This window comes from Mauremys mutica, chromosome 1 (genome assembly GCF_020497125.1).
Source record: "Mauremys mutica isolate MM-2020 ecotype Southern chromosome 1, ASM2049712v1, whole genome shotgun sequence".
NCBI lineage: Eukaryota > Metazoa > Chordata > Testudines > Geoemydidae > Mauremys > Mauremys mutica.
The window spans coordinates 42086241-42109165 of NC_059072.1; the positions used below are offsets into that span (position 1 = coordinate 42086241).

The 22925-nt window shown below is 38.9% G+C and overlaps 1 protein-coding gene across 5 annotated transcripts in view; it reads left to right on the forward strand.

The window, feature by feature from the left end:
- POT1 (protection of telomeres 1) overlaps positions 1 to 22925 on the forward strand; it is a 188068-nt gene that overhangs the window by 102758 nt on the left and 62385 nt on the right. For all 5 annotated transcript variants that reach the window (XM_045031745.1, XM_045031744.1, XM_045031753.1 and 2 more), the window contains one exon: positions 13340 to 13470. In XM_045031745.1, coding sequence (XP_044887680.1) covers positions 13340 to 13470 — 131 coding nt within the window. The remainder of the gene's footprint in view (positions 1 to 13339; positions 13471 to 22925) is intronic.

Sequence of the window (22925 nt, forward strand, 5' to 3'; positions counted from 1 at the left end):
GACTTTATAATGGTGGGGTTTTTTTCCCCCTAATGGTGGCTAAGAATCTGGTAAAGCAGCAGAGTCCTGTGGCACCTTAGAGACTAACAGACGTATTGGAGCATGAGCTTTCGTGGGTGAATACCCACTTTGTCGGATGCTGCTTTTACAGATCCAGACTAACACGGCTACCCCTCTGATACTTGACAATCTGGTAAAGGAATCTGTCATGTCTGGTAAAGGAAAATATATATATTTTTTAAAGTTCTGGATTGGTAATCTTACAAATTGAGTTTCTCTTCATTGGAAAAAATAGTCAAAATTGGCTGTCTTATACTAAAGTGACTTTGCTGGATTAAAACAAAATTGCTTGTGCAGTGACATTTGTTTCCTGTAACAGCAGTAGCAAATAAATAAAATCCAGCAATACAATTTAGTTTATCTCTTCTTAATACTTGTGAAAATGAGCAAACTCAATCACAAATATAATGCTATTCACGAGCAACAGAAAACAACTTCCACATTTCAGTTGGATTGGTGGCTTCCCATTTATGTAGTTCAGAAAGGATTTTCAGGATAAGATTTTTAGTTAATGGAAACCCGTACTGCATTCTTGAAGAGCTTAATTTTTAATTATAATTACTATGGAAGTGACACTACCAAAGGTCATATTTAGGAAGGGAAGTAATTAATCACTTAAAACAAGAGTCTAGAATGAATAGTGTGAATTCTAAATCATGATTGTGTGGCTTGGACAATACTATATTTTATGTTACTTTGAGCAGTAAGAAAATTAGTCTTGTTAAGACTATGCTAGATTCACAGGGAATGGTGGTGGGGAGAGGAGGGTGACATATTTTTGTACCTGGATCCTTACCCTAAAGTGGGAGAATCTGGTGGTCTAATTCTTGTATTTGAAATATTGAGAGAATTGCACTCCAAGGAAATACTTCTGGGAACTACTATTTCAAATCTTGGTAAGATAAATTTGGCAGATAAATGGAATTCCGTGCAATTAATTGTGTATGGGTATTTTAGATGAAACCTGACAAACCCAAGGATCTGTCTGCTCTGCAAGAACATTAGCACTGAGATTTTCAAAGCTGCCTAGAGGATTTGGATGCTTAGTTCACAATTTCTATAGGTGATTGAATCTTAGCACAAAAATCCCATGGCTGTTTTAATAAGAGCTGGAGATTTCCTTTTGTCCTTGACACAGTCCCCTTTGACTGCAGTCTGCTATATTATGGTTGGCTATGTTGCTCCACCTAACAGGAGGCTGAATGTATGTAGCTGGCTAGAATGGCCTATATATTCACACAAATATCCCTGTAAAATGTAATAGTAAGTGAGATAATATGTGTGATAGACCCAGGCCAGTTGGGTACAGCAGAATAGCAGAAGGCAGATACACTGGCCACTGGATTAACAGTTTTCTGTTCCCTGACTGACCAGAGCAGGGGCTGCTCCAGGCTAATGAGAACACCTGACTCTAATTAACCTGCAAAGAGGCAGGTGAGGCCATTAAGTTAATGTGACCACCTGACTCTAATTAAGGCCCCGCTGATACTATAAAAAGGGCTCACTCCAGTCAGGCAGAGGGAAGCAAGGGAGCCAGAGGAGAGGAAGTGCAGCTGAAGGGCTGGTTAATGAAGACACCCTCAAACCATCGTTAAGGGAGCTCTAAGGTAAGGGTGAAGAAGGGAGAAGCAGAAGAGCTGTGGGGAAGTGGCCCAGGGAAATATAGCAACTCTGGTAGTGAAAGGTTGGCTGCCAACAGCTGTTACCATTAGGGTCCCTACATACATTCAGCCTGGGCCAGAACCCGGAGAAGAGGGCGGGCCCGGGTTCCCCCCCAACCCACCACTACAGGAACATCTCCCGGGAGGGGAAGTCAGGCCCCTGTCAGGACAGGAGGCTAAACTGTTCTGAAATAAGCTCCCAGGGACAACAGAGACTGTGGGAGTTCTCTCACCAACCTCTTTGCTGGCCTATGATGAAAAGGGCTCAGTAGACTGTAACCCTGGCCCTAGAGAGAGAAGGGCTACGTGGAGGGTCACAGTGAGCCACTGAGGCTAGCATAAACCGCCTAGAAGTGCAGGACCCACAGGAGCAAGGTCAGAGCTCTGCCACATATGGTACAATATTTTTATGATGGATAACGTCAAATCTCATCAAACTTTCCTAGTGGTAACTTCACAAGCAGGATAAAACTATGGATTTTGAATGTCATTTTGAATACAACTCATTTATGCTAATAAATGAGTTAATGTGTAGCGCTCATTCCAACAAGATATAATTGAGGCCAAGAAGGTATCAAAAATGTAAAATGAGAACATCCACAGGTACATTAGTCAGGATAAATAAATATTTTAGGAATATAAATATTCCTACTAAAGGCCAATCTGTGAGGTTTCCTTCCCCTTCCTCTGTCCCATTTAGAGATAGGATAGTTGACTTGGTGGACCCGTGATCTGGTCTAGTATACCAATTCTTGCTGATAGGAATAGGCAAAAGAATCTTCAGTAATGATGTAGAACCAGTTATGAAGGCATCTAGTATGTTAGAATTTAGAATTGTATAATCTGTGCAAGAATATTGAAAAATCAGTTATGTTTATAGAAATGTTGTACCAATTATTTATATTTGTATTAGAAATAGGAAGATGTGGGGTTTTTGCTCTTTAAATTGCCTATGTGATCTCTCCTGTCAGTGCTTCTCTCATCTGCCCCTATTCATTTAGGGTTTTGCAAAAGAAAGATCTTTTTAAATGGATCCAAAACAGTCATATGTATGTATTTCATCAGAAGAATAAATCTAAAAAGTCTGATTAATGTTCTTCATGCTTCTGTGACCCATGTGCCATCTTCATCTAATTATGGAACGTGACATCCTTTTTGTTTCCTTCTAGATCTTCGCAGTCTTAATATGATGAAGATGTCATAGCGGATTGATGGTGTCTTTGATTCCTCTAAGGAGTTTATTTGTGCTTCTATTGCTTTATAAAATGTTTACTGAGGATTAGCTCTAAAACCAAGTTATGAGAGGTGACCTAAGGAACTGAACAGAGAAGAATTAAAACTGAGACAGTTGGGTTTTGCATGCTTCTTGCCTTTTCTGGGGATCATAGTGACACTAACCAGGGGGAGAAATGTGTGTTTCACTAATTGCTTACTGCTAAAGTAATTTATTCTATTGGGAAAAATAAACCCAGACCTGAGCCGTAATAGCACGTTTTGCCTATAAATTGTTTATACTAACTTTTGTATTGTTGGTTGGATTAGTATAGGATATTTTTATATTATTCCACAGGATGTAGGTGCTGCTGTGATATTAGACAAAATGATAGTTTTGCCTTTCTGATTGCGTAGTAGTTTGTGGCACTGATTATTATAATTTGATTAAACTGACATGGCCTGTGTAGTTTCTTGGTTGCCATATGAAGTATGACTGAAGCTAACATTGCTCTAAAATAGACGGTGGTCGTATTTCCTGCACTGACATTGAATGTTGTTTGCCTGACTTGAAAAGGTCTGTGTAATAGTAATTAGTTAAATCCCTGAGCTGTGTTTATAAACTCTCCTGCTATTTCACGTAGTCATTACAGAACCTGAGGACATTCATGTTGTCACTCAAACAAGGCAGATGCTTAGCATTTTCATATTTCTGGTGTATGCGTTCTGTTCTTACTGTTTGTTCTAGTAGCAATTAGAAGTATAATTCTTAAACTAGATTATTCATTGCTTTCATAATTTAGCTTCTTGAGATACGAATTGATACCTGGTACATTCTATTTATACACTACTTTCTGAAGAAACTAAACAACTTGGGACACCAGGGTTGCAACCGAGTTGGATGTAGGTTGCTTGAACTCTGATGCAGGCCATTGGAAATCCCCAAACATTGTCCCCTAAAATTTACCATCCAACCCTGAGAAATATTGTGCTCAGTTACTGAAACCCCCAAGATACTCTCTAGCTTTGTGTCTTCCTCTTTGATTCTGAAAGCACTGAAAAAACAGAGGAGATCTGCCTTCCCCACCCCCCTGAAAATGGTGCCTGAGCCTGATAGCAATGCAACTGATGGCTGTACTACAACAGGTGGCTGCAGACAGTGTTAACATTAAATGTACAGTCTACATTCTACAGATCACCATGACTGAGATTCAGAGTATACTACAAGCTCTATCCAGACAGATGGGTGAAGCTGAACACAGAATTTCTGAAGTGGAAGATGATCTCAGAGGGAACAGGTTACAGTTTATGAAGAACTGTAATGATATCAAAACCAAGATATAAAAAGACCAAGCTAGTTGATCTAAATCAGCGATTCTCCAACTGTAGGTCGGGACTCCAAAGTGGGTTGTGAGCCCATTTTAATGGGTCACCAGGGCTGGCTTAGACTTGCTGGGGCCTGGGGCCAAAGTCTGAGCCCCACCACCCGGGGCCCAAGTCTCACCACCTAAGTCCCAAGCCCAAGGGCATCAGCTTCGGCTTTGTCCCAGGGCAGTGAGGCTCAAGCTTCGGTTTTGGCCCCCTGCCCAAGACGGTGGGCTCAGGCTTCGGTTCCCACTCCTGGAGTCAATAAAGTAAGTTTTGTTGTCAGAAGGAGGTCGCAGTGTAATGAAGTTTGAGACACCCTGATCTAGATGATGTAACATTAGAATTGGGTGTCCTTGTGTGAATAGAGAAAGGCAAATCTTTTGAATTTGTCTCTAAACTACTAAGTTCAATCTGCTTGTAGATTTTTGTTTTGATATAGAGTGGGCCCCAAGCCAGTTCTAGGATGTTGGCCTAGAACATTGGTTGTGAAGTTCATGAAATCGCCTTACCACTAAGGAGCTTATATTGCAGAAATCCAGATGAGTTGGGAGTGGAGAAGGAGCTGTTATGGCAAGAACCAGAAATTAAAATACTGCTCTTTCAAGATTATGCCCGTGATGTGGGTGCAAGGAGGGCAGCTGTTAACCAAGCAAAACAATTGCCCAGGAAGATGGACTTGAAGTATCTTATTAAACACTCCATACTAAGAATGGTGACAAGATAGTATCATTCAATTCCCCTCAGGAGGCAGAAAAATACCTCTCAAATCTGCCACCTTCTCCCTTTTAAAAGGAGATGTCTTTGGAGTGATCTGACCATATGGAATTGGTTTTGCTGTCTGAGATCTGATATGGCTCATCTAAACAAGTGGATAGGCACTAGCTGATATTGATATTGACATGTTAGTTCCTTTTCTTTTTTTTTCTCGCTCTCATATTGCAGTTAAAGGGTTATCAATTTACTTCCTATTGGGAAAGGAGCTTCAATATGTAAAATCAATCATCTGATTAGTAATTATATTTTTAAAATAATTGCTTCATTAGATGGTGCGTCCTCACAATTCTGTTGGTAATAGGTGATTACTGTAGTTGTGGTGTTTGGGGTTCCAGGGGCTGAGAGGGTGTCCAAGTTTCAACGGATCCAGCGATGCCTCCTGAATGTCAAGTGTGGTTTTTTGGATTGTTTAAATAGATTCTTCTTCTTGATTGTATGCTGCTACTGTGTATTTCTCACTCCACTATCTTTTCTGTTTTGTTTTTTCATGTATTTAATTCCTCTTTGTGCCCCTCTCCTCTTTCCCTTCCATGCTGAGAATTCCCTTCCCACTTCTGTAGAATATATATCAGGATGTGACACCCTATATCTGGATGATAACTTTTGCTGCTTAGATATGCAAGAACTGTATGCTGCTCAGGAAAATTTGCAATTTCTCACTTATTCACTAAGCATATGTGTGTTATCCATTATGTATTAATAATGATGGCTCTGATAATTAAATGTCTCCTGGAATATAAAGAGCTTTAATAACCCTATTAAAAGAAAAAAATATACCCGGTGCTTAAAAAATAAAGAATGTTGACATTCTTATTCACCTGACAGAACTTGAAGCTTCTAAACTGAATAGAGATTGGGTAGGCCTCTCAATTTCTAGTTACTTTAATTCTAAAGCGAAAGGTGTTGCTATACTAAAACATAAAAAAACTGAATGTTAATATTTTGAGCGCAAAGTTTGACAGTGAAGGCAGATTTACTGTCCTCAAGGCTGAAACTGGCAATTGATAATCAACTTTGCAGGCCAAATTAGTGTGATACCAATTTTTTTCATAATTTTTCTGAGTATAAATGACATGGGCCATCAGCCTGTTATTGCTGGTGTTGTTATATGCTCACATCCTTTTGAACTATCTCCTCCCTCTTGCCAAAGACATCCTTCTGAAATCCTAATATGTTTTCAGAACATCTCAGGGCACCAGTGATGTGATTTTTGTTGCACAACAGCTCCAAGAGAATTGTAGAGAACAGTACCGGCCATTGTTTATGGCTTTTTATTGACCTATCTAAGGCCTTTGATTCCATCAATTGTGAAGCGTTATGGAAGGTGCTGTTTAGGTCCACATGTTCATCAAAGTTCATTTGAGTTCACAGGCTGCTTCATGATGGGTTGACCGCCACCGTCCTCTGTAATGAATTGGAGACAGACCCATTCACCATCCGTACTGGTGTTAAGCAGGACTATGCTATTGCCCAAAACCTTTTTTCCATCTATCTTGCCGTGATCTTGATTCTTATTCGTGATCACCTTTCTTCTGGAATTGGGATTGAGTATCGCATGGATGGCCAGCTCTTAAACCTGCAGCATCTTCATTCTAAAATTGTCACCAGGACTGTTATTACCTACCTTCAGTATGCTGACTGTGCTATCCTTGCGCACACCGAGTCTGACTTGCAATCCACCCTAGATCTTGTTGTGGGTGCCAATCATAGCCTGGAACTTTCCCTCAATATTGTGAAGACTAAGGTGTTCCACCAGCTTGTCCCAGCACAAGCTGCCCCCATTCTCTCACAAATTATCATCAGTGGTGAACTCCTGGAAAATGTTGAGCATTTCCCTTACCTTGAGAGCCACCTGTCCCAGATAGCCAATCTTGATGTGGAGATCAAATATAGGATCCGTTGTGCCAGCACATCCTTTGGAAAGTTGCTTCATCATGTCTTTAGTGACAGAAATCTGCAGATGGAAACGAAGATCCTGGTCTGTAATACACTAGTCAATCCCATTCTTTTTTATGAAGACGTGACATGAGTGACATACCAAAGCCATCTTAAGCGTCTGGAGTGGTACCAACAGTGTTGTCATATCAGATGGTAAAATTACCGCACCAATGCCAGCGTTCTCTCTGCAGCTAACACCACCAGTGTTGAGGTGAAGATTATAAAACATCAACTTCACTGGGCTGATCATTGTGTGCGGATGGCTGATGCTCGTCTTCTGAAGCAAGTCCTCTTTTCTTAGCTTAGTCATGGTAAGAGACCCATGGGAGACAGAGGAAAAGCTACAAGGACACCCTGAAGTATATCTTAAGAATTGGCATTGACCCCATGAATTGGGAAGAGCTGGCTGGCAATAGACTTCAGTGGCATTGCATCACACATCAAGCCTCAACCTATTCTGAAGAGAATCACCTTGTTCAAGAAGCTGAGAAATGGCAGAGGAGGAAGAGAAGTGTACAGCCTCCCAGTCAGCAGTTGTGCACTCTCCAAGCCAACACCTGACACACATGTGGAAAAACCTATAGAGCACGGATTGGACTCATCAGCCATCTTAAGTCTCATCAATGACTTTTCCCCCAGCAGACATCATCCTCGTATCGAGGGATAGCCAACGATGATAGCTGGAGACTTTAATAAAACTCTAGACCCAGTCCTTGATAAATCATCTCCATCTCTGCATAAAAGTGCTAATACTTATCAGCTACTTCATACATACGTGGCTTATTTAGACTTACAAGATGGGTGGAGATAAGGGGAATCTTACAGTCAGACTGTAGTTTTTGTTTTCTTTCTGCAGCTCTTTCAACATATTCAAGATTTGACTATTTCTTAGTGTCACAAGACTAAATAAATTTTATCACAGATTGTGGCATTGGTACTATTGCTATATCTCACCATGCTAGGTGAGCCTTTTAGGCCCCTATGATATACACCCCCAACTAAGATGTGGAGGTTAAATACCTTTCTTTTGTTTGATACATCATTTGTTAACTCTTCTTATTTTATTTTATTATATTTTTTAAATTATTCCGCTCTCCGCTTCATCACTGCCATGTTTTGGGATTCCTTTAAAGCCTTCATCAGAGGCCATATCTCATATGTCACCTTTAAAAAGAAATGGAGAGAACATAGAATCGATACCCTTATGAAGGAAAATAAAACCTTGAGTGTAGACTGTGCTTCTGTCTCTTCCCCCAAAGAAACTAAGAAAACCTCGTCAATCTAAGATATGAAATCAAACAAACTTCTCTCCCAAAACGTTGAGATTCCTTTATTCTGTTTCAAACAAAACTATTGAGAATTTGGTGAGAAAAATGGCAAGACTTAAGCTAAAGGCTAATAGAAATAAATAGTTGCTATTTGTTATAATATATACAAATTATATACAACACAATCAGATTAATAAACAATTTCAGCAGTTTTTTAATACTGTGTTTAACTGAAGAGGAAATCGGTAAAGATGCCCAAGATAACTTTTTAGTGGACTGTCTCTGCATCATCCATATAGAGCATAATTTTGTTGCTCCGTTTGGCCTCCCCTGATACCATGAATATGTTGATTTGCTTGGATGGCAGTGTCTAAAGATTTTAAAGCTAAATCAAAGAGAAGAGGGGGGAAAGGGCAGGCCTGCCTTATTCCTCCCTGTAATGCAAATAGGGCAAACATAAAATTGTTGGTAACTACCCTGGAAGTCAGGTTAGAGTATCTAAACTTAATCTAAGCAACAAATTGGCTACCAAATCCAAATGTTGCTAATACTTCAAAAAGATTGTCCCATGCTATGTGGTCAAAGGCTTTTTTGACATCTAAAAAAATTACAGCGAAGGGTTCTTTAGAATCTTTTGAAGCGGCAAAAATTATTAGACTAGATGCATTGGAAGCTCCAGGACCTCCATAACATTTTTATTATTTTGGAGGAAACTTCCTGGATTTACTCAGCCAGTGGTATCCTTTAACGATTTTCTGGTGCAAAAAACTCTGCCAAAGATAGATAATTTGAGTGTTGCTTGGAATAGAGACTTGGATACACAACTATCCCTGTAATGTAATGCAATTGTATCTAATGTTAAAAAAGCAACTGAAGTCTTGAGACTATTGCTTATTCACCAAAAGACATTTTTTGAATATACTGGTCCCCACATAATCTAATTGTAATGGGCCTCATAACTGCTGACCGCTGTTGGAAGTGAAACTCCATTGGTGCTGCATTGCCTCATATATTTTTGGGAGTGCCCTCTATCAAGAATTTCTGGTCTGACTAATTTGAGGTTTGGATGCTAAATTGGAGCCCTCCCCCTTAAGTTTTGTTCTTGGATATATTCCTGATATCTGGAGGTTTCCTCATAGTAAGGTGGAGTCAGTCCCCACCAAACATTGATGCCTCACTCAGTGATATGGCTGACCTGGCAGCTAACAAATGACTGGCATTCTGCAGCAGGGGAATACCTGAAAAATTCAAAGCAATCTGGATTGATTTTTTTTTTTAGAGGTTGATGATTAATGTAGACCCTGAACATATATATCACATTTGCCTTCCCTTTATCCTAACCCTCTTTACTTACTTTATGTATTATGATGAATCTTGTATTTTGGTATATTTGTTTTATTTGGAAGAGAAAGTGTGTGTGTGTGTGTGTGTATTAGGACTGTCGATTAATCACGATTAACTCAAAAATTAATCGCGATTAAAAAAATAATCGCACTGTTAACAGAATACCAATTTAAATTTATTAAATATTTTGTATGCTTTTCTTCATTTTCAAATATATCAATTTCAATTACAACACAGAATACAAAGTATACAGTGCTCACTTAATATTATTTTTATTACAAATATTTGCGCTGTAAAATGATAAAAGAAATAGTATTTTTCAGTTCACTTCATACAAGTTGTAGTGCAATCTCTTTATCATGAAAGTGCAACTTACAAATGTAGGTTATTGCTTTTTACATAACTGCACTCAACGACAAAACAATGTAAAACTTTAGAGCCTAGAAGTTCATTCAGTCCTACTTCTTCTTCAATCAATCACTAAGAAAAACAAGTTTGTTTACATTTACGGGAGATATTGCTGCCCACTTCTTAATTTCAGTGTCACCTGAAAGTGAGAACAGGCATTCACATGGCATTATTGTAGCTGGCGTTGCAAGATATTTACGTGTCAGATGCACTAAAGATTCATATGTCTCTTCATGCCTTGGCCATTGTTCCAGAGGACATGCTTCCGTGCTGATGACGCTTGTTAAAAAAAATAATGTGTTAAATTGGTGATTGAACTCCTTGGGGGAGAATTGTATGTCTCCTGCTATGTTTTACCCTCATTCTGACATATATTTCATGACCCAGCACATGTTCATTTTAAGAACTCTTTCACTGTAAATTTGACAAAATGCAAAGAAGATACCAATGTGAATTTTCTAAAGCTAGCTACAGCACTCGACCAAGATTTAAGAATCTGAAGTGCCTTCCAAAATCTGAGAGGGATGAGGTGTGGAGCATGCTTTCAGAAGTCCTAAAAGAGCAACACTCCAATGTGGAAATTACAGAACCCAAACCACCAAAAAAAAAAAAAAATCAACCTTCTGCTGATGGCATCTGACTCAGATGATGAAATGAACATGTTGGTCCGCCCTGCTTTGGATTGTTATCGAATAGAACCAGTCACAGCATGGACGCATGTCCTCTGGAACGGTGGTTGAAGCATGAAGGGACATATGAATCCTTAGTACATCTGGCACATAAATATCTTGCGATGCTGGCTACAACAGTGCCATGCAAATGCCTGTTCTCACTTTCAGGTGACATTGTAAACAAGAAGCAGGCAGCATTATCTCCTGCAAATGTAAAGAAACTTGTTTGTCTGAGCGATTGGCCGAACAAGAAGTAGGACTGATTGGACTTCTACATTGTTTTATTGTTGAATGCAGGTTTTTTTGTACATAATTCTACATTTGTAAGTTCAACTTTAATGATAAAGAGATTAGGTGAATTTAAAAATACTATTTCTTTTGTTTTCTACAGTGCAAATATTTGTAAGCAAAAATAAATATACAGTGAGCATTTTACACCTTGTATTGTGTTGTAATTTAAATCAATATATTTGAAAATGTAGAAGACATCCACACATATTTAAATAAATGATATTCTGTTATTGTTCAACAGCATGATTAATTGCGATTAAATATCCTAGACAACTTTCTGATGGGTTAAGCAGTGTTTCTTAATTCTGAGTAGGGGCTCCAAGGGGATTATATAAATCTTCACATCTTAAGTACTGCAGCCATTTCTGATTGAGCTCAGGAGTCTAGGTATGGTTGCCACCAGTACACAAAATAAAACTGAGTGGGCAGAGTTAACCCTTCCCCTTTAGCATGGTTTCTGAGAGGAGACCATACCAAAGGTGCTGAGATGTAGGCAAAAGGGGAAAGATTTCTGTATCCAGCCTGTAAATCTGAACTTTTTACTCCTCAAGGTAACACTTTACAAATATAACAACATTTACATTGTATATGAAAGTGAGATTTTGCAAAAGCAAAAACTTGAGTAAAAATTAGATTGGCTTTCTGCATCTCAGGCAATTCAGAACTGCTGATTTTTACCTTTTGTTTTTGTCATGACTATACTACAGACTCCGCAGGCATAGCTGTGTCAGTCAGGGATGTGATGAGATGTAATTTGTGACCAATATAGCTGTGCTCACAAAAGCCCCTAGTTTAGACACAGTTATATCAGCAAAACTGTGCTTTTACCGCCATAGCTTGTCTCACGCTATTGCAGGGAAAGGGGTGTGTAATAAGTTACACCAGTAAAAGCATAGTTTTACAGGGCATAAGCTGTATCCAGCTAAGACTGCTTTGCCGTTACAGTATACTGTTACATTTATACCAGTAAAGCACTCCAAGTGTAGACATGGCCTTACTTTGCACAATACTTGGCAGCACAAATTAACCAAAAAACTCTTGGTGCCTTCAAGTCTGAAAGCATAAAATGTTTCAGTGCACTTCTCCAGCAAACATTTTCAGCCCCACTGTAAGTGGCACACTCCGTATAAATGGCATCTAAAGTTTTCAAAGTAACTAATAAAAGGAGGGCTGGGTTGAAAAAAATCACTAATGGGCAAGTAGGCCCACTTTTATGTACTAGTATGTAGAAATACAATTTTAAAATGTAAGAATTCAATTTCTTCACTCCTAAGAATGCTATTTTTGTACATTCTGGCCCTGTGCACCTAGGGACAGCAACCTTCACATTCAAAGCCAATGTTCACTTCTCCCTTTTCAGGAGTCAGTACTTCAAAAATTTGAAGCATTGTGTATTGCTAGTTCATGCATTGCATATAATTATATGCTTTTCTTAAGGGTCTTGCTGTACATTATTAAAGCCATTTTCAAAACCAAGTTTTGCATATATAAATGCCTGGCTAAATCATATATCAACATAGAAATAGACTATGAGGCAATTTCTCTGCTTATTACCTATTTAAAAATTACTCATGTCCTAGTGGTATTTTCAAAAGCAACCAAGCAAGTTAGGCATCTAACTCCTTAAATCAAGACAACAATTTCACCATTACTTCCTTACAGATTTCTCACTTGAAGATGTCCAACTGAGCACATACTTTTACATTTCTGTTTAGGGAAGTCTGTAACATACATAATACACTGTTACAGTTCTAGTAAGGCAGAATAAAGGTCATATCATCTTTGGAGTTTGACCTTGTGGCTTGTTGTGGAATTGCAATGCCATTTCCTGGGTCTCTTACGCCTGCCTCCCAAAACTATATAAAACAACAACTTGAAAGGCAGTAAACTTTCAAACTACTGATATGTGCCTGCAACCTTCTTTCTTGTGTCTGCATGTGGGGTGGTAATTAATGTTTTAATTTACTCTTAAACCTTCCACCGCTCTTTATCTCTTAAAGTACAGTGGAAACACTATCATTCTCACAGCTCTGTGAGATTAATAGCTATTTTCCCCATTTTACAGATGAGGAAACCAAGACTTGTGAAGATGTAATATTCCCCAAACCCTATAGTGGGCCCATGGCAGAACAAAGAATAGAACGTGGGTGTTTCTGACTCAGAGCTCTTTGCGCAAGCTACCATATTGGTTTTCAGCTATTCTGACAGTTTACGTAGCATATGATGGGACAAATTTTCTTATTTATGTTAGCATTACTCCCTTGATTTGTGTGTTAATCCAAATATGAATATATGAATACTAAAATGTTAAGTCCTATTATACATTATTTTTTATATTTTACAGATTACTGTTCAGTTGTAACAATTGTGGACCAATCAAATGTGAAATTAACATGCACACTTTTTAATGGAAATCTAGATGCCCTTCCAAAAATCTACAAAACTGGAGATATTGTTCGATTTCATAGAATAAAGGTATGTTGTTTTTAATACTTTTGTTTTTTTGAGGGGAGAGGCATCGGCAATGTGGGGATAACTTCATTCATATTGTGAAAGCCCGATGCGAGATAAAGAAGTTCACTAGTTTATGAACCAAGTCTAAATTGTTGTTATAGTTTTTTAAATCAATAATATAATAATAATTAATAAAAACTACCAATAGGGTGCCTATCTTAAGAAGGTTAGAAGTAATCCTGGGAATTCCAGAACAGTGAACTTTATTTGAGCACTAGGTTAAACTAAATGAATAAAATCACTAAAGACAGCTATAGAATTCATATGTGAACAGAATATGTTAGGAATAAGCCACCATGGATTGTGTAAATGAAAATCATGCCTCCTCAAACTATTAGAATTATTTGAGCTAGTTACCTTGAACATCACCCCAACTCTGGGGCATGTTAGATCAATCTGGAGGCTGCTGTAAAGTTAACTAGCTAGCCCTGGTCCTCTATAAAATGGCGGCAATGGAAACCTGCTAGCTGTTTTTATTTACTGGCACATGTGCACTGTAAGAATGTACATATTCTTAAATACTGTTCTCAGTTTGGGTCTCCCAAAGATTTAGTGAGTATCATGCACCACCTTGGGTAAAATTCAGCAGACTGAGACCCACATTACATCAGTAGTTTTATCTGTAGCTCTGAGCCAAAAATAAAGACACAAAATGTAGAAACTTATTGAAAAATGGCTGTTTTGGGGCATTTACATCTCCACAATCTCTGACTTAAATGACCCCAAATTGAGTCACTAAGCCAATTCTTCACCCTTCTAAAGCACACCACATTTCAAAGGAATCTTAGTAAGCATGCCAAATTAAGAGGCCTTGGAAGGTCGCCCTTCATACCAAAGTCATGACATAACCTTAATTATAGTGGTGCTACTGCACCACTATAATAATTAAAACAAGGTGTTGACAAGGTCCTGTGAGTCAGAGCTAATAATGTAATGGGGAAAAAAGAGTTTAACTGGGATTAGTCTACATACAGAATCACTTGATTTGCTTAATGTTTCAGGAAATGAAAATTGCAAGCATCTTGATAACAGGATTGAAAGATTGTTTTGCATAATTATATTTCTGTTAATACATCTTGTAATTTTGTGACTTAAGCTAATACTTAATGAATTACTACAGATATACTTGTGCCTTCTGCTGCACCAGTTACTACAGATATACTTGTGCCTTTTACTATGTGGGGGGAACACCATGGAGGGAAGGAAGTTTAGCTTTCTCCCTAACAGTCAGGGCCGGCTCTGGCTTTTTTGCCGTCCTAAGCAAAAAAAACAAAAACAAACAAACCTGTGGGCCGACCGGAGTGGCAAAGGGGGGACACAAACCTGTGAGCTGGCCGGACTGGCGAAGGGTGGGGTGGGGGACACACAAACCTGCAGGCCGGCCGGAGTGGCGAGGGGAGAAGGGGTGGGACACAAATCTGTGGGCCGGCCGGATCGTCGAAGGGGGGAAAAAAAAAAAAAACCCTGCTGGGCTTGCTACAGACCTGGCACAGCTCCCAGCAGGGCGCTCCCCTCCTCCGCGCTGCTGCTCCCTACAGAGTGGCCGGAGCAGCGAAGGGGGGGCGGGGGCACCTGTGGGAATGCCGCCCCTTGGAATCTGCCACCCCAAGCACCAGCTTGCTCAGCTGGTGCCTGGAGCCGGCCCTGCTAACCGTGGAAGCACACGGTCTTAAAATGTTGTGTTATATCAACACCCTACATATTGTACTCCCCTTTTGATCTTATGTTACGCACACTAAACTATATTAAAAGAATGTTGAGGTTACAAAGTCCACCACTCAAAAAGTTAGGAAATACCAGAATTGAGATTGCCCATGTAACCTTAATTTGGCCATCTTGTGAGTTTGTATTATGATACAGTCTTCAATTACACGATCACGTGATATTTCAGGATGCAATCCAGACAAGTGAGAGGCTGTGTCACCCCTGTCCTGCAACATAGGATGCCTAACAATGCTTCGCTGTTGTAGCTCCCACCGGGACTGCTCAGAAACAGCCAAACAGCATACAGATAACACCTTGAGTGATTGTGTATAGCTGCAGCCTGCTAGCAAAGCTCCAGTCACATTCTGGCTTCCACCAGCCTTGGTTACCACATGCAGGGTGACCCCAACACACTCCCAGTGCTGAATTTTCCCCCACATCTGTGTTTAGCACTGTTCAACCCTCTCCTGGACAGTCCAATATATTAGGTCCATTGCCCCTCTTATATTGGCCCACAAAAATATTGTAATGTGTTGATGTGAACTGTTAAATGAAGTTTGCCGTGTAAATCCCCCCATTTACATTTTATTTCTCTTATTGAATCTTTGTAGTTTTTATTCTGATACTGAAGAAGTCCATGCTAATCATGTTGTCTGGGCAGTGATCTACATGGATAATGGGGTGGGAACCTACAGCTACACTTCTTATATTTAGGTGTATTTTTCAGACCTTCATAGAAGTTCATTTTATATTGCTCCCATGCATTCCAGCCTTACTAATGTCTTGCTATTCTTTTTGCTACTGTATAAGTACTGGAACTATAGCTGGTTGGAATATTTTAAACTAAAAGAAACTTTATTAAAGCTGAAACATGTCACTGAGATGCATCAATTTCGACAACATTTTTGCCCAGTGGAGAGGGAGATTCCCTGTAACCATGGCACTGGCCTGGGATGTGGGAGACCCAGGTTCATGTCCCTGTTCTGCCTGATTGAGAACAGAGTTTTTCATCTAAGATCACTGGGAATCAGACAAAGCAGGGACTTGAACCTGGGTCTCTCACATTCCAGGCTTCTGCCATAGCCACCAGGATAGGCACAAACACTCTCTCACATGGACTCTTTCTTTCTCTCTTCCTGGATGAAAAAGCTCAGGGTTTGATCTGAAAATAGACATTTTGATACAAATCCATTTTTGCAAAAACAAATTTTGATACCTCACAAGTTGCCCTAAATCAGAATTATTGTCCTCCAGTCAGCTGGAATTGTCCTATAATGTACCTAGAATGAAGGAATACGAAAAGTAAATAGTCTGCATCTGTTTGCCATTTGTCCAATAATGAAAAGACAATTTTGAACTATATCTGAATGCAAATTGTTTTTAACGAGTACATAACTTTCATTCAAGTATTTAAACCTAAATAATTTACCATTCACGCTTTTTGAACAAATAAGGTTTTTTTGTGTTAATTAACTACTAACATGTCATTGCTTAGTTTTGTTGAAACTAAGGTTTGTTCCCTAATCCAAGTCAATTGGGCTTCATGCAGGCACAGAGAACTAACCACACAAAACATCTTTGAGGACTGGGGCTTCAATTAGACATAATAACTATGGGAAACAAAACAAAAGAAAAGGTATTGAGGAGAGTAGATGGGAATAATATCAGCAAACTGTGGTTTCTCAGCAACGGCTAGTGCATTCCATGATGTGGTATAGAGGCTGGTTTTTATTTTATTTTAATTTTTTTAAACAAATAGATGTCTTAGTTGGCTAATAAGCTATGCTTTGAAGAGCTGAAAAATATTTATTTAATTTAGACACATAGGCGTTCAGGAGGGAGGGGAGGAGAGAGTGAGGACTCGGTATGCAGGCTCCCCCTCCCTCACCTGCCTCCTGCCCCTGGCAATCAGCTGGTTTGCGGTGTTCAGGAGGCAGAGGAGGGAGGGAGAACCTGCACTCTGCGTCCTTGCTCCTCCCATCTCCCTCCTCTCCCTCTCTCCCTCCTGAATGCCACAAACCAGCTGCCATAAACCAGCTGATTGCCATGGGCAGGAGGGAGGAGGGAAGGAGCAAGGATGCGACATGCAGAGTAAAGGGGGAGGAGGTGGGGAAGGAGAAGAAGTTGGTTAAGGGTGGGGGTTTAGAGGAAGGGATAGAGTGGGGGAGCCAAGGGTTGAGCCTCCCGCCCCTGGTGCTTGCACAGTAGGGGAAGCTGCAGCTGCGCAACATGCTTCTCCTAGCCTACGGCACTTTCAGCCTCCTTGCCTGCCTCATTGTCTGCAGTGCCAGTGGGCTGTGCCTGCATGGGGTAAGGAGGGGGCACCTCCCATTGCTTCATATTCAGCAATGGTGGTTGTAGTATTAAATTGTTTCCTTAAAATTGTTTAAAACTTATACCTGTATTAACTTGCTTGTTTAAAATGTGTATAGTGCCTTTTGTCTGCTAAAAAAATTTCCCTGGAACCTAATCCCCCCATTTACATTAATTCTTATGGGGAAATTGAATTTGCTTAACATCGTTTCGCTTAGTCACATTTTTTCAGGAACATAACTACAATGTTAAGTGAGGAGTTACTGTATTTCAGTACAAAGGATATGAAATGTAAAAGGAAAAAGTCATCCTTTTTTTAAAGTTTACATTTTAATAATCTATCAGTCATCACTGTCTTCAGGAAAAGTGACAGACATCTTGCAATACACTGAATTTTGACCGGTACTTCTCATGTTCCTCATGTAAGCAGTTCCTTTGACTCCAATAGGGCTTACATGACAAGTGGAGCATCATTTGTCATTACTATGATAATATCTGTACTTGATTGTTGGTCCAATTCCCTATTAGTCTGATAGGTCTATAAAAGTTATAGTTTTGCACTATTACAGAATACCTTTCACAGAAATGTGAGCTCGCTCTTATTACAATTTTTTTAAATTGATAGTCTTGTAATAATATGTGCATATGTGTGGTTTATGAAATATTACTTGTTCTGAAGGAATATCTGTAAAAGAATTCAGTTAGTTCTATCTGATATCCCAGAATATTTTTAAATGTTGACACTTTTTAAACACACACACACAGCATTTTGCTATCTGTTGTTCACATCTTCAGTATTTCTCATGCTCCTGAATTCCATCCTAAATTTTAAGCTAAGAATCCAATACAAGTTAAAAAGATTTTTCTTCTGAATTAGTCTCAGCATTAGATCTGAAGCAAAGATAGCAGCATGTTTAGAAATTTGGTTCCATACCTTAAAATGAAGAGTCAACAGGAGTACTTGCTAATAGAAGAGTAATGTATTTTATTTCAGCTACTGATATTGCTTGAAAGGTTACATGCAGTATCTGAATTGTATTGAAGGTAGCTATATAACTGTAATGAGTAGGTGGTTCTTCACCACCACAACATTCAATCAGGCAAATAAATTAAAGCATAGTTCATCCACAATAGTTTTTTTATCCTTGATTTTAAAACAAAAGAAAAGGCGTTGGGCTTTTTGGAATTGTAACACAAGAAAATTGCAGTATTGGCTTAAACACATTTCTAGCTATTTAGGATTAGCATGAAACCTTCATGGAGGGGGCTGATTATCCCAGATCCCCCTACTGCATGTTTCCTTAACCTTCCTCTGAAGGTTATGGAGAGCTGGCTACTCTCTGAGACAGAATACTGGACAAGACAGAGCACAGGTTTGATCCAGTATGGCAGTTCTTCATGTTACCCTATTCTAACTTGGTGGGACCATCTCAAAAGTTAAGAGTAGTTTTCATCCTTGATCCTCTACTGAGACTGCCAATAAAGATGCCAACAATGATGATAGCACTGTTTGTGACTTTTTCTGTGTTTGGTGTGGACCAGGGCTGGCTCCAGGTTTTTTGCCGCCCCAAGCAACAAAAAAACAAAACAAAAAAAGGGGGGGGGGCGGCTGGAGTGCCGCCCCTTGAAAAGTACCGCCCCAAGCACATGCTTGGGATGCTGGTGCCTAAAGCTGGCCCTGGTGTAGACATCTGTCCACTAGGATCTGGACTGAGGCCACCACATTTATAGCACATAACCATGAAGGAGGCTAAGTGCCATAGTGGTGTAATGCATTTGCCTTAGAGGCAAATCCTATTTAGTGTTTGTACACTTTTTAAACAAATACACACTATCACAAGCTTGAAACTATCCACCCAGATCAGCAATTTCTGCGCATTGGCAGAACTTAATGGAAAAGCTTGCACAGCATAGCATCCAAATTGTATCTTTTTAAATGTGTTCTATTTTAGAAGCTGGTGAACATTCTCTTCAAATCATTCCTAAGAATGAGGGTGTCTACAGCTGCTTTTAGTAATTTATTTTTGTTAGTATTCTGTTTAAATATATGCACAAAGATTTAATTAATGTTGGGGACACAACGTATTTACTGAAATATTATACATTACTTCTCTCTTCAATTACTGCCTACCTTCTTATATGGCCTCAGTTATTATGCATCTATTAGGATAAAGGAATTAAAATATTAAAACCCAAATATAAGAGAGAGAATATAATCAGGATACCATATTATCGAAACCAGTTTAAATTGTGGATTAGTACATTTAAAGGAATGTGACAAAACATTTACAAAATATAAGGTAATGTTCCAGAAGACATCATTTTGGGAAGGAAAATGTTTTCATAATAGCAGCTGTCACAGGCATCCCCCAATCCTCTATCTCAGGAATAATCTGAGAATCTGATTGAGCTGGTCAAGGTTCAATCACCTGGCAAATTTAGAATAGTATAAGTTAACTAGGTTGTGTTTAATAATAATTTTACTGTTTTGCCAATGCCTTATAGCAACATGCAGTATATTCTTTGCCTGGTTTCAGTTTAAGAAGGAATTTATCAGAGAAGACTCTATCCACAGTGAAATATTGTTCTATTTAAGAAACAAACAAACCCTTTGTCTTGAAATTACCAGACATTCTTTTGTGAAATATGTAAATTATGATCAAGCCTTTGAACTTGTGGCATCCAGGTTTGAAAAGGCTGTCTTCAATTCCTAATCCAGCTGGAAATCAATTTTCAGATTTAGTTTAGATTCTTCTTACTGTAGCAGTTATAGATTAGCTTTATGTTGTCTTTGTGAGGCATTTTGATGATCTATGACAGCAGTAGTTTTGTAATAGTCTCTTACATTGCTCTTGCCTTTATAATTTAACAATCGGTTTTGATGGAAAATTACCTCAGAGATGCTATTATCCAGTCTAATATTCAATTTATTATCACACTTTCCCGTCTGTTGAACTAGGTAGATAATGTTCTTTTGAATCCAGATATATTTGGCTTTTTAAAGTCTATTCATGAAGCATTGGAGATTAGCAGCTGTTGTGCAAATATATTCCGGGTGAAATCTTGTCCTATTGAAGTCAGTGGGAATTTGCCTTTGACTTCAGTGGGGTCAGGATTTCACATTCAGTTCTTCAGGTTTAAAATTACTTGTCCAGAAACTCCCTTAAACCACAAGTGAAGGTAGTTGCTTACTCATTGCAGGCAAGGTCCACACCATCTGTTTCATTGTATTTTTTTCCCCCTATTAGATGTTTTGCTATAGTGATAATTATTTATTCCAGAGAGTCTCTCTCTTGCCACCAGCCAAGATTCCAGGAATAATAAAAAGCATTTCTTGTAGGAAAAGGTTGTCATCTTTTACTAAATTCACAGGTTAGCTTTATCTACATGTAATTAAATTTAAAATTAGTTTAAGTGCTAATTACATAGCTCTTTTATAGTTTATCATTGCTTACCATGGTTTGAGAACTATTCACTGTGCTTTAACAAGCCACATTTTATGGAACTCTGTCCATGAATTTTCTTCAGATTACACTCCACTGATTTAGTCACAGTCCTTTGCAATGGGCAAGCCAACAACATTCTCCCTCTATATCATCTGTTCCTTGGTTCTGATGTTCTCAGCTAGGTAATTTTTTCCTTTGTAACCTCTGCTATTTTTTCTGTTCACATTGTCATTTGCTAAATAGTACCATGCATTATTTATTTACCTTATGAACGGCTTTGAGACCTGTGAGTGGCTTCCTCACGTACCCAACCTTAAGGAATTTCACAGAAAAAACTCTCCACTTCGAGATCATTTGTTAATGTCCTCCATCATGCTTCTTGAGGTCTACTTTCTTATGTTTCATTTACTTTACTGCTTAATTACTGTACTTAACTGTGTTGTCTCTGATTTCAGTTGTAATCATAGACTTTAAGGTCAGAAGGGACCATTATGATCATCTAGTCTGACCTCCTGCACAACACAGGCTACAGAATCTCACCCACCCACTCCTGTATCAAACCTGTGTCTGAGCCATTGAAGTCCTCAAATCATGGTTTAAAGACTTCAAGGTGCAGAGAATCTTCCAGCAAGTGACCCGTGCCCCACACTGCAGAGGAAGGCGAAAAACCCCCAGGGCCTCTGCCAATCTGTCCTGGAGGGAAATTCCTTCCCAACCCCAAATATGGCGATCAGCTAAATTCTGAGCATGTGGGCAAGACTCACCAGCCAGACACCCAGGAAAGAATTCTCTGTAGTAACTCAGATCCCACCCCATCTAACATCCCATAACAAGCTATTGGGCATATTTACTGCTAATAGTCAAAGACCAATCTCATTATACCATCTCCTCCATAAGCTTATCAAGCTTAGTCTTGAAGCCAGATATGTCTTTTGCCCCCACTACTCCCCTTGGAAGGCTGTTCCAGAACTTCACTCTTCTGATGGTTAGAAACCTTCGTCTAATTTCAAGTCTAAACATCCTGATGGCCCTAGTAATAAACTAAGGTTACTCATAGAGACTGTAGGAGCATGGCACACACAAACAGATCCCATAGAAAGGGGCATGAAATCAAGGCTATAATTGGTGAAAATCGTCTAAATTGCAGAGATAGATGAGAGCTCAAAGGATTCCACATGAGCCAGTATAGTTTCTTACATAGGAAGTTGAGCTTCATAAACTTCTCTCTCTTAGGTCTAGTGGTAAGTTTTCAGTCTATAAGTTGCCAAGATACTATGGCAATGGGTACTTGATAAATTATTGAACAAATAAATGGGAAATAAACGCAAAACATCTGTGAGGGAGACTCATTTGAAATGCCACATAAAATATTTGATGATATAGCTGAAATCTTTTTGATCATAGATAAATGAATAAAACTGAAGAAAGAAGGCTTTCTTTTTCCCTCAGCGCTGCTTAGTTTTGTGCAAGTATAGAATATATTGCCAATGTCTGCAGCAGAGCTAAAGGCTATTCATTCATCATGGGTTCATGCTATTTATAACAGAAGCTTACTTTTTTTGCATTGAGGTGGGAGTTAGGAGACAGAGTTGATTCAGTTCAAAAGAATTATGAAAAATGTATACATTCCAGATTTATATCTTTTGTTCTTCTGGGGTTTTTGTTGTTTTTGTAGTTTGTTTTTGTTTTGGGTTGATTTTAGCTAAAGGTCAACAGATTAAAATTTACAACATTATGTTAGGAAAAGCTACCTCATGAGATGCTGCTTACTTCATCTGTCAGGTCTAGAGAATATATAAGTGCATGTAAGGTCGGATTTTATCCTAGAAAGGATCCTTAAGGCATTTATAATTTTTGACAGGGCTTATGCCAAACTGGCAAGGATTAAAGGACTTCCTGATATCAAGCCCTCTTTAGCTGCTTTGTTTACAAATTCACAAAGTTTATTTATTT